At 35.9% G+C, this 15,806-nt stretch overlaps 1 protein-coding gene across 1 annotated transcript in view; it reads left to right on the top strand.

Annotated features, from left to right (window-relative positions):
- The window catches only part of CFAP221 (cilia and flagella associated protein 221), a 123,823-nt gene that overhangs the window by 78,365 nt on the left and 29,652 nt on the right, over nt 1-15,806 (top strand). Inside the window, exons 13-19 of the mRNA XM_069067751.1 lie at nt 565-654; nt 4,430-4,528; nt 7,445-7,541; nt 9,319-9,452; nt 10,187-10,267; nt 11,099-11,206; nt 12,319-12,453. Coding sequence (XP_068923852.1) covers nt 565-654; nt 4,430-4,528; nt 7,445-7,541; nt 9,319-9,452; nt 10,187-10,267; nt 11,099-11,206; nt 12,319-12,453 — 744 coding nt within the window. The remainder of the gene's footprint in view (nt 1-564; nt 655-4,429; nt 4,529-7,444; nt 7,542-9,318; nt 9,453-10,186; nt 10,268-11,098; nt 11,207-12,318; nt 12,454-15,806) is intronic.

Raw genomic sequence — 15,806 nt, 5'->3', positions numbered from 1 at the left:
AATAAGCAAAAGATAAAATATGCATGAACTTGTAAGGGCGATGCCTTCCTAATTCAAATGGATATTGTCAGTTACAACTTCCAGAAAAGGACAGGAATAATTCAAAGAGGTACAAAAAGTTAATATCCATGTTTACATCATGATGCCTCATTTAGTTGAATCAGTTCTAGTCAGCATTCCAAATCATTGATGGAATATCATTTGACTCCCTATGGTCCCCAGAATGGCTGTTGTGGGTTTCTTGAAATAGAAACAATGGTTCCTAGGTTTCCTGAAATTCTTGCTACGACTTTCAAATAGCTCAGCAAGATTTTTCCTAGACAGCATGCTTTATTCAAAAGTAAGATACTATCTGAGATCCTATCAATTTAATTATACCACAATTTAAGTTCCTTTATTAAGTGTTTCAAATTAGAGTGGCCATGTGGATCTACCATCCCTTTTCACTACTCCCACTAGGAACTCCTTGAGGGGGTTTGATTTCCCCTTCCTGTTTTTATTCATTTTAAGCAGAATCAGTAATTTATCTACTCTGTATGGAACTGTAATATTATTTTTTTAAAGGTAGCAAGAGGAGACCCAGTTTTGGAAAAGGAATTTCAACGCCTCAACTCAGAAGTCATTAATACACGAGTCTATCGACAATTAGAAGAGGTATTTCTCTTTCACCTCTTTGACATGTTGTGGTTGTACATTTACGTGTTTCTGTATAACATAAAACTCTTTTACTGACTCCTTTTTTTAGGAGACATTTGGTTCAATATTGTGTTAATACCCTTTCATTTTTATTCAATCAATCAACAAGGATTTGCTAAGTACCTGCCATGTACCAGGCACCGAGCTAGGTGCTGGGGAGGTGATAACGGAACTAAACTAAGCTCCACATTCAGGAGCTTGTTACGTTCTATCAAAAGAGACAACATGTGCATATATATGTGTATACAAACACATATATAATGTGTATGTATATACTTGCACATAAATATACACACACCACACACAAATATATGTATAATATCACACACAAATACATACACACACAAATATATACATATACCCCAAATATATACATGCCCAAATATGTATACATGTACACACATATATATGTATATATACATACACACAAATATATGTGTATATATACACATACCAAAATATACACATGTGTATATACACATACACACAAAACCTGTACATATATACACAAATATATACACATCTACATATATGTATATATACATTCATGCATTCATATATACATATATGAATATATATGAATGATAGAAGGTGACTTGGAGGGGAAGTCAATAGCAGCTGGGGGAATTAGGAAAAGCTTCTTCTAGAAAGTGGTTCTTTGAGCTGATTGCTGAAGGAAGTTATTTTAAAAGACAGAAATGAGAAGAGAATTTATTCCAGGCATGGGGGCTAGCCAGTATACAAACACAAAAAGAGATTGAGTGTCATGTATTAGGGATATCAAGAAGCCCAAGTTGTCTAGACCACAGTGTGTGTGTGTGTGTGTGTGTGTGTGTGTGTGTGTGTAGAAAATGAGGTTTAATATAGCAGATTGTGAAAGACTTTAAATGCCAACCAGAGGAGTTTATATTTGATTCTAGCATTAAGAAAGGACCACTAGAGTTTATTGAATAAGGAAATGATAGTGGCCAGATTTATGCTTTAGGAAAATTACTTTGGCATCTGTGTAGAGAGGATAGATTGGAATAGAAAGAGTCTTGAGGGACGGTGAGCACTTAGAAGGCTATTGCAGCAGGCTGACTAGCAGGAGGTGATAAGGACCTGTACTGAGAAGGTCTAAAGGGCAGAAGGGAAATGGTGGCAAGATATGTAGAAGTAGAAATGACAAAATCTGACTAGTGAATCTGGATGGATGCAGTGAGAATGAGCAGTTGATGTTGCAAAGCTGGATAAACGAAAGAATGGCGATGCCCTTAGCAGAGAAAGGGAGGAAAGGGGGTGAGTTTAAGGGGAAGCATATTAAGTTAAACTGGACTGAACATCTGTGGGAGGCATTTAAAGGACATCCTATCTGAAAATGTCTAGTGGGCAACTGATGCTGGGGGAATACAACTCAATAGAGGGACTAGAGCTGGAAATATGGATCTGGGATTCACATGGTGCTAATAATTAAACTCATGATAGCCAATGAGTTCTCTAGAGAGAGATTAAATAGGAAAGGGTAGGAAAAGGAAGGGAAGGGAGAAGAGAAGATAGCCCAGAACAGATCCTTGAAGTCTACCTATAAGTAAGGGGTATTTTATAGATGATGGTGCAACAAAGGAGACCAAGAAAGACTGGTCAGACAAGTAGGAGGAGAGCCAAGAAAGAATGGTGTCATGGAAAGTCAGAAAGAAGAGAATACCCAGGAGGAAGGAGGGTGCTCATCACCAGTTTCAGATGGTACACAACAATCAAGAAGAGTAAGGACTGACAAAAGAGCGTTATCCCATAAGCCCTGACATGTCCCTGATCCCCTCTGCCCTAACAGTTCCACAGAGCAAGATTCTAGTGAGAGATCATGTATAGGAAGGTACTTTGAAACATAAAAATTCCATACAAACATGAAATGTTCTCATCTGTAGACTTTATGCATATGTGCATACGTGTCAGGTTCTAGCTCTGACCCTCTCCTCCTCTTCCCAGTGAGATGTCATGAATTCTCTACCAAACATCCACACCCAGAAGTGTCTGGTTACGTGCCATTTACCATGTTGAAAATGGAGCTCTTTTGTAGTCCTCAAGTTTTGTTTCACCCTTACTTACTCTTATGGCTCTCTGCGTTTTTCACCCTTTGAATTATTTTGAGTTCCTTTTCTCCTTTTTCCTCACATCTGGTCAGCACAAAGCTCTGCCAGTTCTTATTCCCCAAGGCCAGTCAGACTTACTCTTTCTTTTCAGCTTCCAAAGCTGCCATCACAATCTTAGCCTTCCTTAACAAATACCTAAATTACAACAGTGTTACTGACCTTCTTGTCTCTAGATTACCTTTGTGCACTGATACCAGAATGCATTTCTCATCATTTCCCTTTTGCCATTCTCAAGCTTAGGAGCTTGCAATGGCTTTGTATTAGATATGATATCAATTTCTTTCACCAATTCAGTTAAATTTAATTTGCTTTTATTAAGCACGTACTATGTACAAGACACCATGCTGGGCACCAGAGATGCAAAGTCAAAAATAATTCAGTTTAGCATTTGGATGGATACGACATTTAAGCAGATAAGTAAACATAAGATGATTTGAGAAGAAAGAAATTACTATCAATTAGGGAATCATGAAAGGCATCCCATAGTTCATGACACCTGAATTTAGCCTTGTGGGGATTAAAGGATTCTAAGAGGATGAGGATAATTTACTGTGGTAGCAGTAAATTCCAGACATGAAAGAACAGCAAGCAGATTAGTTAGCGAGAGAGTGCATGAAGGGCATTGAGTTGAAGTATGTGGAAAGATAGGTTGGAGTCAGACTTTGAATGGCTTTAAACTTCAAGTTAAAGAATGTATTTTATCCTAGAGACAATAGAGAGTCACTGAAGATTCTTGAGTAAGGTAGAGACATGATCAAATCTTTGGTATAGGAAAAATATTTTTGGAGACTGTGTGTGTGGAGGTATTTTGGAAAAAGCAGGGGAGTGGGGCAGGAAGGCCATTTAGAAAACAGTCACAATTGTACATGCTAAAGGCAATGAGCACTTGAAATAGGATGGAAGATATGAATGGGGAGAAAGGAATGTATGTGAGCTAATGTTGAGCCAGAATAAAACATAGCAAATAATTGGCTTTTAATGGAGGTAGGGTATGAGGAGAATGGAAATAAGGACCAGTCAAGGATGACTCATTTTTAGGTCAAGGCAATCTGAATATCCATAATATGTCTTACTGTATTTTTGCCATTTGTCATTTCAAGAACATCTCCTTTTTCTGCTAACCTATGTCTGTTACTTTTTCTCAGGACCTAATTCAAAGTTTACCTGCTCCAAAAAGTCTTCTCTGACTAATCTCAATACATTTTTTTTCATCTCATATCACTGAACTTTTGTATGAAATTTATTTTGTAAAGAAAACATTTGAGAATTCTAATAGAAAGATTTGGGTCCCTTCTCTGACCATTGTAACCCTTGTGCTCACTTTCTGCTCTGTTGTAGTTTGTAATTATTTCTCAGTTACATAACACACACATATATACATTTACACACATATACACACGCATGTAAAATTACAAGGTCCTTAAGACCAGAAATTGTCTTCCTTTTTTTGTCTCCTCCAGTCTGATTGATTTCTTCCTAATGCTATACATATCATTGATGCTTAATCAATGCTTTGGATAAGATAGATTAATGAATGGATCAATTAATATTAATCTAGCTTGCAATGTGAGAAATAATCATTTTCAGAACTTTTCTCTCTACAGAAAACCCCAGAATTTTCTCCTAAATTTGATACTCTTGTTAATAATCCTTGGCTGAAGAAATATATGACGCAAAAAAGATTCCAACAAGCAGCACGAAAGGTAAGATCTGTAGCTAACATGCCAGAATAGGAATTTTTTAGTTATCAACATTGAGAAATGGTACTACTGGTCTGATACGTTTTTGGGGGGTTATTTCTAGAGAAAACAATTCTGAAGGAGAGAGTCTAGATTGTTCTCTCAGTCTACCTGTACAGATTTCTAATGGACTTGGCATTAGAGTATGCCTTTCTGTCCTGCTCTAGTTCTTTTCATGGTCGGATTCATTTTCTGGAAAAGCATACTTTATCAAGTTACTCTTCTGCTCAAAAACTTTTGGTGGTTTCTTATTCCCTACTAAAATTCAGATTACTCAACTTTGTATTCAAGACCCTCTACATTATGGCATTGCATCAAATTTCATTTGTTAGAGCCTCATTAAAGTTTTTTTTTGTAATTAATATTCTAGACCACATTGTGGGTGGCATTCAACAGTAATCAGGATGTCCAGGAAAGAAAAGGTTTTGAGATGCCTATAATACCTTGTTTTTGCTCAATAAGGAGTTAGAAATGAGGGATATATAGAGCTAGCAATCACCTATATATATGTAGATGATAATTGAACCCCATGGGAACTAATGAGATCACTAAGCAATACAGTATAAAGAGAAAAGAGAAGAGAGTGTAAGTCAGAGCTTTAGGAGATACCCATAATTAGGGGGCATGCAAGAAAAGGAATAATCATTAAGTGGGAGGAGAATCAAGAGATGGCAATGTCACAAACACCCAGAGAGGAAAAAATCTGAAGGAAGAGAAGGTGCAGAGAGGTCAAGAAAAATGAGGATTGAGAAAAGGTCATTAGATTAGCAACTAAGAAATCAATAATAACTTTGAAGAGGTTATTTTCTTGGAGAGTTTAGAAGAGAATATGAGAAGGAGAAGTTTAGATGGTTAGAAGGTTGTAGATGACTTTTGTCAGAGAACTCTTTATATGGACCTAAAAGGAGAAGCTAATTTCAATTTTCGATGATAGTTACTCATTCTAAGTGCCTAAAATCCTGTTATTTTATTTTTATTTTTTTGCCTTTTTTTGTAGGGCAATTGGGGTTAAGTAACTTGCCCAAGGTTACACAGCTAGTTTTTTGTGTGTGTTAAGTGTCTGAGGCAGGAACTGAACTTGGGTCTTCCTGACTCCAGGGCCAATGCTTTACTCACTGCACCACCTAGCCACCCCAGCCTGTTTCTTTTAACTAGTTTTGTTTATATTTCTAATTATTCTCCTTCGTGTTTTTATTGTAAGTAATAAAGATAGTATAGTAGTGCTTCCCATTATGTAAGAACTATACATACTAAATAAATAAATATCATAATCAATAACAGCATTCCTACAGTTTGAAAACAAGAGTGTTTTTGGTTTTATTGGTCATGTGACCAAAAAGACTACTGTATATAAACATAAGTCCATTTGAAAGTATGTCATTATTTGACTCATGGTTTCATCCAACTCTCAAAAATTCTATTTGTTGTTCTATGAACTGTGATATTATCATTACGGAGTCTTCCATGGACATAGATCACCACCCCTTTATGATTTGGGAGGTGATCATTAAGAGTTGTTATAGTAAAAAAAAAAATTTTGAGAGCCTTAAAACCACGCCAGTGATGGGCCTCAATAAACATAACTAGGCTGTTTCTTATATCAGTGTTATTAAATTCAAATACAAATGGATACCTGTGGCCACATATTGACTTAGAAAACCACAAATTAGCATTATTTATATTGTATTATAGTTTTAAAATTTTATTTTGATAGGAATTTCTCAATTACATTTTAATGTGGTTTAGGTTGTTTAGGAGTATATTGTGGGTTGCAATCATGTTTGCCACCTTTCTCTTAGATTTTGCTTGCATAGGGTTAGAAAACTCAGTCACCTCCATATCACAATGAAATATGACTTAGGTGCTTAAAGTGGAGTGGGATAAGGTAGGATTCAATTCTGCTTCAATACTTCTGTCTTCAAACAAAAAAACTTTGAGAATGAAGCACATATTCACAAAATGAGAATATCAGAATTGAAATGGGCCACAAAGGTCTTCCCAACTAAGACCTGTAAAGGATTCCTTTCCCAAGTAAATGGACTTTACTTGAAGACCTCTAGTAAGGGATACCTTCTGCTTTTCAAGGCAGTCCATTCCACTTTTAAATAACTCTAATTTTTAGGAACTTTTTATATCAAGTCTAAATCTGACTCTCTACCTACAACTTCCACATTTTGCCCTTGGTTCTTCCCTCTAGAACCAAAAAGAACAAGTCTCTTTTCTGCATGATAGTCCTTCAGGTGTCTGAAGACATTTATTGAGTTTCACCTCCCTTCCTTCCAAAAGTCTAAACATTACCTTTTTTCCCTTTTTACTAGTCCTACCAATATTTTTACAATCTCAAGGTTCATCATTCTCTTAATTTTGTGGACACTTTCCAGCCTGTTGTTATTTTTCCCAAAATAGAGTGCCCAGAACTAAGTATAGTACTTCAGATGTGCTTGGACTTGGTCACGGTACTATGGTACCTCTTGTGGCATGGACACGATGCTTTTTTTTTTTTTAAACCAATTGGGTTTAAGTAACTTGCTCAAGATTACATAGCCAGTTATTTTTGTGTGGGTGCCAAGTATCTGAGGCCAGAACCAATCCTGGGTCTCCTGACGCCGGGGCCAGCACTCTTACTCACTGAGCCACCTGGCCACCCCTGACACAATGGTTTTCTAAAGACAGTTGCTTTAGATTTTTTCCCTGCTGTGTCACACCATTGGCTTATCTCCAAACCTTTATGAAGCAATGATAATTAATAACCACCTTAATTCTTCTTTTAATTTATAGTCCAAGTCTTAAGTTGGAGAGTGTCTAAATTATAATGTTTAAATTGAATGCCAAATTTGACATGTCCAAATTATTCATTTGAAATTTTTTTTATTATTCTAGCTCCTGATTCGGGAAAGATTACATAAAATATTAAATGATCTTCATAAAATAGATAAACAAATGATATTAAGAAAATTTGAAGAAGAAAAAAAAGCAGGTTTGTCTAAAACTCCATTTATGTGAATACAATAGGCCTCTATCACATCCTCTAGGAATGAAGGTCCTTTATGCTTACGACATCCATATTAAAAATATTATAAATCATACAAAGTATAGCCATATCTAGTTACAGCTGGGCATGACAAAGGTACTACCTTCTATGCATAACTTCTACTTCATGGAATGTCAGAGGCAGGAAATGAAGGCAATTTGGTGTAATAGACAAAGTGGTGACTATGAAATCCAGAGGTGTGAGTTTGAGTCTCTCCTTAGACAGTATTAGCTATGGGACCCTGGGGAAGGCAGCAAGCATTTATTAAGTCCCTCTACATGCCAGGCAATGTGCTAAGCACTTTACAGATATTGTCTCATTTGATCCTTCCAACACCTATAAGGTAGGTGCTGTTATGATCTTCATTTCATAGTTGAAGAGGACCAGTTAAGTGACTTGCTCAGGATCACACAACTAGTAAGTATCTGAGGCTAAATTTGAACTCAGGTTATCCTAATGCCAGACCCAATGCTCTACCCACTGGGTCTCCTTTATGGCTCACAATATAACATAGTAGTAACTACATCACAAGCTTGGGAGATCAAATAAAATGATGTATATAAACACTCTATAAATCTTGAAACTCAATCTATTTAAACATCAGGTATCATCATCATCATTATTACTATAATAATCTTTTTATCTGACGTCCTAAAAACCATGCCTCCTATGTTATTTCTACTCTGATATTGACATTGCTAATAAAAAAAAGCTAACAAGGAAGCACTGTGCCTATAAATATAGATCTATAGAAAATATTTTTAAGTGCTCCTTTAATATATTCTCCATGCTCTGTTAAAGACAAAGTAAACATTGTCTGCAAAGCATCTATTGAGAGTAATTGAGAGTTTTAGAAAAGAGTATTTGAAAGCTTATCATTTCAAAATGGGGGTAGGTGAGGGGAAATGTGTGTGATCTGGGTGGGAAGGAATATTTTTATTGTATCTCTTCTCAAAATAGCTTAGAGAGAACAGGAGGCAATGTGATCTGGTGGAAAGAAGGCTGTTTCCAGATTTGGGAGACCTGTGTTAAAAATCTTGCTTCTAGGGGCATCTAGATGGCAACGTGAGTAGAGTGCCAGCCCAGGAGTCAGGAGGACCTGAGTTCAGATGGGGCCTCAGACACTTAACACACACACACACACACACACACACAAACTAGCCGTGTAACCTTGGGCAAGTTACTTAAAACCCCAATTGCCCTCCAAAAAGAAAAAAAAAATTTTTTTAAATCTTGCCTCTGTTGCTTGTGTGACCTTGTGCAAATTACTGACCTCTCTGACTCAGTTTCCTCATCTGTAAAATGAGAGAGTCTGACTAGATGGCCTCTGATGTCATTTTTAGTTCTCAGTTCATTGGGCTACATTGAAGGAGGAATGGGATGTGAGAAATTTATATGAATGTGTATATAATATTTTTAAGAAACTTAATAGAAAGAGCACTGTTAGTAGACCACATTTCTAGTTCCAAGTTTGTTGCTACTAATTCATTTCATGACAATAAGCAAAAGTTACTTTGACTCAGTGAGCCTCAGTTTCTTCATCTGTCAAATAAGGAAGTTAGAGTAGATTATTTAAATTCACATTAAGACAAACCTGGGAAAGACCTTAGAGATCATCTGATCCAACTTCTTCATTTGGTAGATAAGGATTTACTTCAGGTCACGCATCTCTAAGGCTGCTTCCTGACTCTACGATTCTGTGATTTCTTTTTCCCCATGGCAGAGTTTGGATCAAAATCCATCTTTCCATTTGCTGTAAGTCTAGATGAATCTACCATCCATTTTCATTTGACAAGACAGCAAGTATTGCCTTTTCAATTTCCTTCACATTCTTCTGATCAGAAGTCTGATGAACTGGTAGGTAAAAAGTATATTTGCAGAAGTTTTGGGGATATAAATGCTGTATAACTAAACTAATAGACCTATATTTCTCATCCTTTGATATTTGGAATATGATTAACATACCGTTGCAAATTAATCTTCCAGCAGAGTCCTACAACATTGCCTTCTTGTGGCATTGAAGTGGCCTGGGTTGTCCTTGGCTCTATTGGTTGTGCACAAGCAGGCCCTACAAAGATGGAGAGACATTGATTTAGGGGCCCACTGATGGTCTGTTTTCTGAGCACTAGCCTAAACAAATTCAGAGGTTCCTCACCAGGTTGTCTTCCTACTATTGAATTTTTTTTGGTCATTGTAACTCTTATTGACAATCTGCTAAGGGAGGTTGCACCTTGTATTATTGGAGAGGAAATATACACAAACACCATTGAACTCATAGATTATTGATATATTGAAGTTCAGATTAACCTACTCAATAAAAATAAGTAACTATAAATTATCAAATGCCATCACATCTTTCACAATGATTGGCACTGACCCAAGAATGCCTTGTTGGGTTAGAGTTACTCCACCTCATTCTTAATATCCTCATCTGAAAAGTAAAAATGATACAAAATGTGTGCAAAAGAACCATTGAACATTTATTATCCTATGAAATTAATGTTTAAAAGTATAATAGACTGGTGAAATATTTCCATATTTACTTAGTGTTGATTAAATTACATTTGTATCACTGATTTTGTAAATTTCAGGCTCCTAATGGACTTGGATTGGTGCCCATTAAATCAACAGAGGTTCAAATCAAACAATGTCACCAGTTTCTTAACTTGCAGGTTGGTCACATGTTGTTTAAACTACTTAAGTAGTTTTGATTATGAAAAAAAGAACAAAATATTCTTGAATTAAGAATTATTTAATCTTTTTAGCCAGCAAATGGATTATATCTAACACCTCCAACTTATTTCTCTGTGATTTATCTCTCTATCCTATATTCTTTTAGTATGACTAAGAGCCAGTGGGTCATATTGTAGAGGTAGCTAGCCTTGGAGTCAGTAAACACAGTCAGTTCTTCTTGCCTTGGATACTTAGATTGCTGTGTGACTCTGGGCAAGTCATTTAACCTCTCAGTGACCCACACAATTCTCTGAGACTCTAGGTGGCAAATGACTTGCCAGTCCGTATCAGTAGAGGAGTTTTCACACCAGGCACTTCTCCACACCAATGAAACCACAGGTCTAGACTAATAAAAAAAGATGTGATTGGACCATAAAATAATAGGATTAATTAATTTTTGGTATTTATGGAATTTGGTCTCCTTAGTCATACTGCACATTATCTATGTGTGAAGTTAGTGGAGTTGCAAGTTACAGAACCTTTATGAAAACTTAATGAAATATAATTAGTATATGTGACCATAAAGTGGCTATAAAATGACTATCATTCCATCTCCAGATGTGTTACACTAAACCACCATTCATTATATTTCTCTTAAGTTGACCTTTGTCCATAAGTATCATCAGCACTTTCAATAAATTAAGTAAATTTCTAATGATTTTAGTAAACTAAATTTAAGTAAATTTAGTACAATTCAGTAAATTAAGAATGATAAATGTTCCAGTTCACCTACATCTTGCATTTTCTATGTATTATTCTTTGTTTTCCAGGTTCCTCAAGTTTACAGTATCATGGGGTACAAACCATACTGTATTCAGCATTGTGCATGGAGTTATAAATCTCAAAAACTTGCTCGACCTCTAAAACAGGGAGCTATGGTAATATGTCAAAATCTCTAATCATCAATTTGAACATGTCATTCTAGAGCCAACTATAATTCAATTTTTTGCTAATAATTTATTATAAATTTAACATTGAATAGCAATATAAACAAACTTTTGTTGCATACTGACAGATTGCTTGCTATATAGATTCTGAGAATTTACAATTTTACTGGCAATGTTTCTCCAAAATGCTGCCAGCATTGACTTTTGCTGCTTTAGTTATTGTTATTAATTTGATGGGGGCAAGGTGATTCTCTGAGTGCTCTTTCAATATCAGTAAGGTTGAGCATTTTCACATTATTGTGAATAATTCATATTTTCTTTTTTGAAAATTATCTGTTCCTATCTTTTGATCATTTTTCTGTCATGGATCAGAAGTTACCTTTGTGAATTTTTAAATGTTAATTATATACTTTAGATAGTAAATTTTTAATCTGTTATGTGCCATAATGAGTTATGTAGTTCATCAGAAAAATGTATGATGGCTAATCATGCAGCAACCCTCTTTGTCAAATTTATGGGAGGAGATGGGTTAGTCACATAGGATGGGCAAGCATGGATGGGTACAATCTGTATCTACATTGCTGAGATCATATGTCCTCTGGAATACTTTTTCTTTTAAAAAAATTTTAATGTAATCAAGTACATCAGAGAAAACAGCAGAGTTAAATGGATAGAATGGGAGACTTTGAGTCAGGAAGAGCTTGGCTTCAATCCCCACGTATAGCACTTACTAGCTAAATGACCATGGAAAGGTCACTTAAAGTCTTTAACTCTCAGGCAGTTCTCGAAGTTTTAGATGAGTCACAATCTGCATCAGGGAAGGGAGTTCCCACACTGGTGAAATCATGGGTCCTCAATGTTTTGACAGTCTTATCTGTCTTGTCCCTAACAAGATTCTTTCTATCTGTTGAATAGAGAATAATACAACTTTCTTTCTGGTTATTCCATTTTCCTCCCATCTTTTTTATTGTCTTTATTTTATGTTTAAGTTTACCATTGAGCTGGAATTCATTGGGGTCTGTGTTTTAAGACCCAAGTATATTGATTAAATAATAAATCTTTTCCCCAATTTTCTTAAACACTTTTTTTGGGTCATTTTAAAGGAGGAGATGATACCTATGATGCCACCAGAGCACTTAGAAGACAATGCATTGTCCTATGGAAAGTTATCACTTTTGAATCTGACCCCCCCTGATAATCTGCTCAAGCCTCCATTCTATCATCCACTCTGTGTTTTTGTAAGTAAAAGCAGCAGAAACTTGGTCTCTTCGTGCCTTGTTGCATTTCACTAATTTCTTCAGGAGAAAACAAAGGGAATTGGTGTTTCTTAAGGGAATTAACCATAGCCGATCTTTGAAATTGTGTACTGATGGTTGATTTTTAGATGATTTCTTTCAGCTTCTCCACCGTTAATCACTCCAGGGCTCTTTTGATTCAGACAGTACCTTAAGATGAGTAGTTCAGCTGGATCACTCTGGCAAGAGATTGGTGAGATGCCACCAGAGTTGGCAAAGTTAACCTTTCTCATTTTATTTCTTGAATATCACACAGCTGGAAGAATGTTAGAACTGATAGGGACCCTCAAGTTCACGTGGTCTGATCCACAGTTTCTCAGCTCCTGGCTCAAATGCTTTTTTTTTCCCAAAATTTTATTTTAGACTTAAATGCCAGAACACAAATAGAGAAAGAGAAAAGAAACAAAAAAGATATCATAAACTTAAATATTGGAGCTTAAATAAAGAAATAAAAGCATAATCATGAACATAGAACATGAGAGGATTCAAAATATGTAACAATAAATTTTCATTTCAAGAAAGCCTACATGATAAACAATATTCATTGTGTTGAGAATTGTCCATCTTTGCTTCCTTGTGAGTTTTCTTTTGTTCTCTGCTGTGCACTATTTTACTTTGTTCTTTTTTCTCCCCCCCTGCTTTTTCCCAAATGCTTTTTTTTTTAACCTGCTTTATATCTGTGTCTGTGATGCTGGAAGGCAACATTATATAGGCTCTATGTCTGTTAATTTATAACCTGTATGACCATGGTTAAATCAGTTAACTTCTCTGAATATCAGTTTCTTCATCTGTAAAATGGGGATACGAACATGCAGACTATGTCACAGGATTGTAGAGAAGCTCAAGGGGGATTGTGTGTGTAAAATGTTTTGATGACTTTAAAGTGCTTTGTAAAGGTCAGCTATTTGCATGGTTATGTTATATTTGAAGTTATGGAGGCATTTCCTTGGAATTTTACAGGATAAAGTAAATTAATGTAGATTTTAAAGAAATTCCTCTCAAAGATTTGTAGGATATTATTCACCTTATCTTCCTCATTGTGCACATTAGGGCAGAAATCATAGTGCCTGGAACATTGTCAGTGCTTGATAATTCTTTGTTGACTGACTAACCAACTGACTGATTAAAGATAAAATGATTTGTCCAAGGTCACAAGCCTATGCTTTTCAGGAAATATTCAGATAGTGTTATTGAATATTCTATATAGGACACTGCATGCAATGCCATTGTATACTGAGGTTTTCCTTGCTCTGTTCTGTGGCTCAAAGTATGGAACTAACTTCTTTAAAAGATCATTCAAAACCCATGATATCAAAAAATCCAAGTTTCTGTTTTGCAGTGGTCTCTGAGGAAGGGATATAGAATAGAAAGCAGTACAAGAACAGTATCAAAGAGTGGACAGATTATCTCAGCATGGATTCTGGTCTCAGAGTCCTGAAGAGCCTTCAGGTATATCACAAAGGAAATGACTCCAAATGTGTTTTACTTAAAAAATTGTCCTAGGTGATATGTTTAAATACCATCATTGAAAAGTTACCTTGTAAGTAAATAGAACCATAGCTTAGGTACAGAGACCAGTGATAACTTCTAATTCTAACTTGAAAACCTTGATGACTGGCCATACAGCTTTCCTTTAACAAATCTAGAATTTAAACTCAAAACATACACCCCCACACACACATGTGCATACACACACACCACATCACACATATATACCACACACACCTATACAGCCCTTATACATACAATGCACACATATACACACACCACACATGCATATACACATGTACTGCACACAACGCATACATGCACATACATATACATGTATGTATACAACCTGAATTATGCAGTTGTTTGCATGTTGCTTCCCCCATTAGACTGTGAACCCCCTTAGGGTAGAGGCTGTTTTTACGTTTTATATCCCCTGCACTTAGGACTGTGCCTGGAATACAGTAGGCGCTTATTAAATGTTTGTTAACTTGACAGCGTCAGGATTACATGTATTACCCATGCTGTGATACATCCAGCCTGTGTTGACATCACTGAGGAAATAACTACATGTCAGAGAACTGAAATCATGCTATTTGTGCAATTGTTCAGAATCAACATCTGTCAGTACCAGCTGATACTCACAGTGAGTCAGAATTATGGCCACGGCAGACTTGAGAGCTTCCCCTAGACTTTCTTTTTATTGTTAGATTTTTTGAGGGGGAGGAGGGGCACTGGGGAGCTTGGGTTTTTTATCTTTATTTGCATAAATCAAAGATATCATTTGAAGGATGTTTTAACAGAAATATTAATTTTATATAGCCAATAAAAAGCTGAAAGTCATAATGATTTTTGGGGAGGAGGGAGATTACAGCAAGTCCTATTCTCTAATGTTAAATATGACATTCTAAATTGGACTAATTAATTATGCCTCAGAGGAGGTATATATTTTTGGCCAGCATAGCAGACACTGTTTCAAAGGATTTAAAAATAAAAGCTGATTTGACAATAGATCAGGGGGGAAAGCACAGACAACCTTGTTTTAAAAGATTTTATCATTAAACATTTTTCAGAATAAATACAAATTACAGAGACTGTATGCAGTCAACTTTTATTAAGTATTAACATTCACTATATTTTGTTTAGCTCGTGTCATTTTAGGAGATTGTATAAGCAATCTCCTGTTACAAAAAATAAGTACAAACCTCAATAGATCCGAGCTGCTTTTGTGAATTTATTTATTTATTGGGGGGGAGTAAGGCAATTGGGGTTAAGTGACTTGCCCAAGGTCACATGGCTGGTTTTTTTGTGTTAAGTGTCTGAGGCCAGATTTGAACTGAGGTCTTCCTGACTCTAGGACCAGTGCTCTATTCACTGCACCACCTAGCCTCCCCTCTTCATCATTTCTCATGCCACAATAGTATTCACATTTATATGTTATATATATATATATATATAAAATACATATATTATATCACATTTCTATACTTGTTGAGCCATTTTATGGTCACCCCTTAGATTACTATACTTTCCTACCTCAAAAAGAGCTATAACTATTTTCTTACATCCTTAGGGCTTGTTTTGCTTTGGACTAATCTCTCCAGTAATTAACCCTTTCTTTAATTCCCCCTTCTCTCTTTCCCTTCCATTTCCCTGTTAAATGAGATATATTTCTGAATCCAACTCTGTGTGTGTGTGTGTGTGTGTGTGTGTGTGTGTGTGTGTTCTTCCCTCCTTTGGTCAATTCAGATAAGAGCAAGGTTCAGGTATCAGCTGTTCCTCCCTACTCTTTCCTCATTATTTGTATA

Source organism: Petaurus breviceps, unplaced genomic scaffold (genome assembly GCF_028583685.1).
Source record: "Petaurus breviceps papuanus isolate PSGF00001 unplaced genomic scaffold, PetGlider_PUasm1.0 90752, whole genome shotgun sequence".
NCBI classification, from domain to species: Eukaryota; Metazoa; Chordata; class Mammalia; order Diprotodontia; family Petauridae; genus Petaurus; species Petaurus breviceps.
This window is presented reverse-complemented; position numbering and strand designations above follow the sequence as displayed.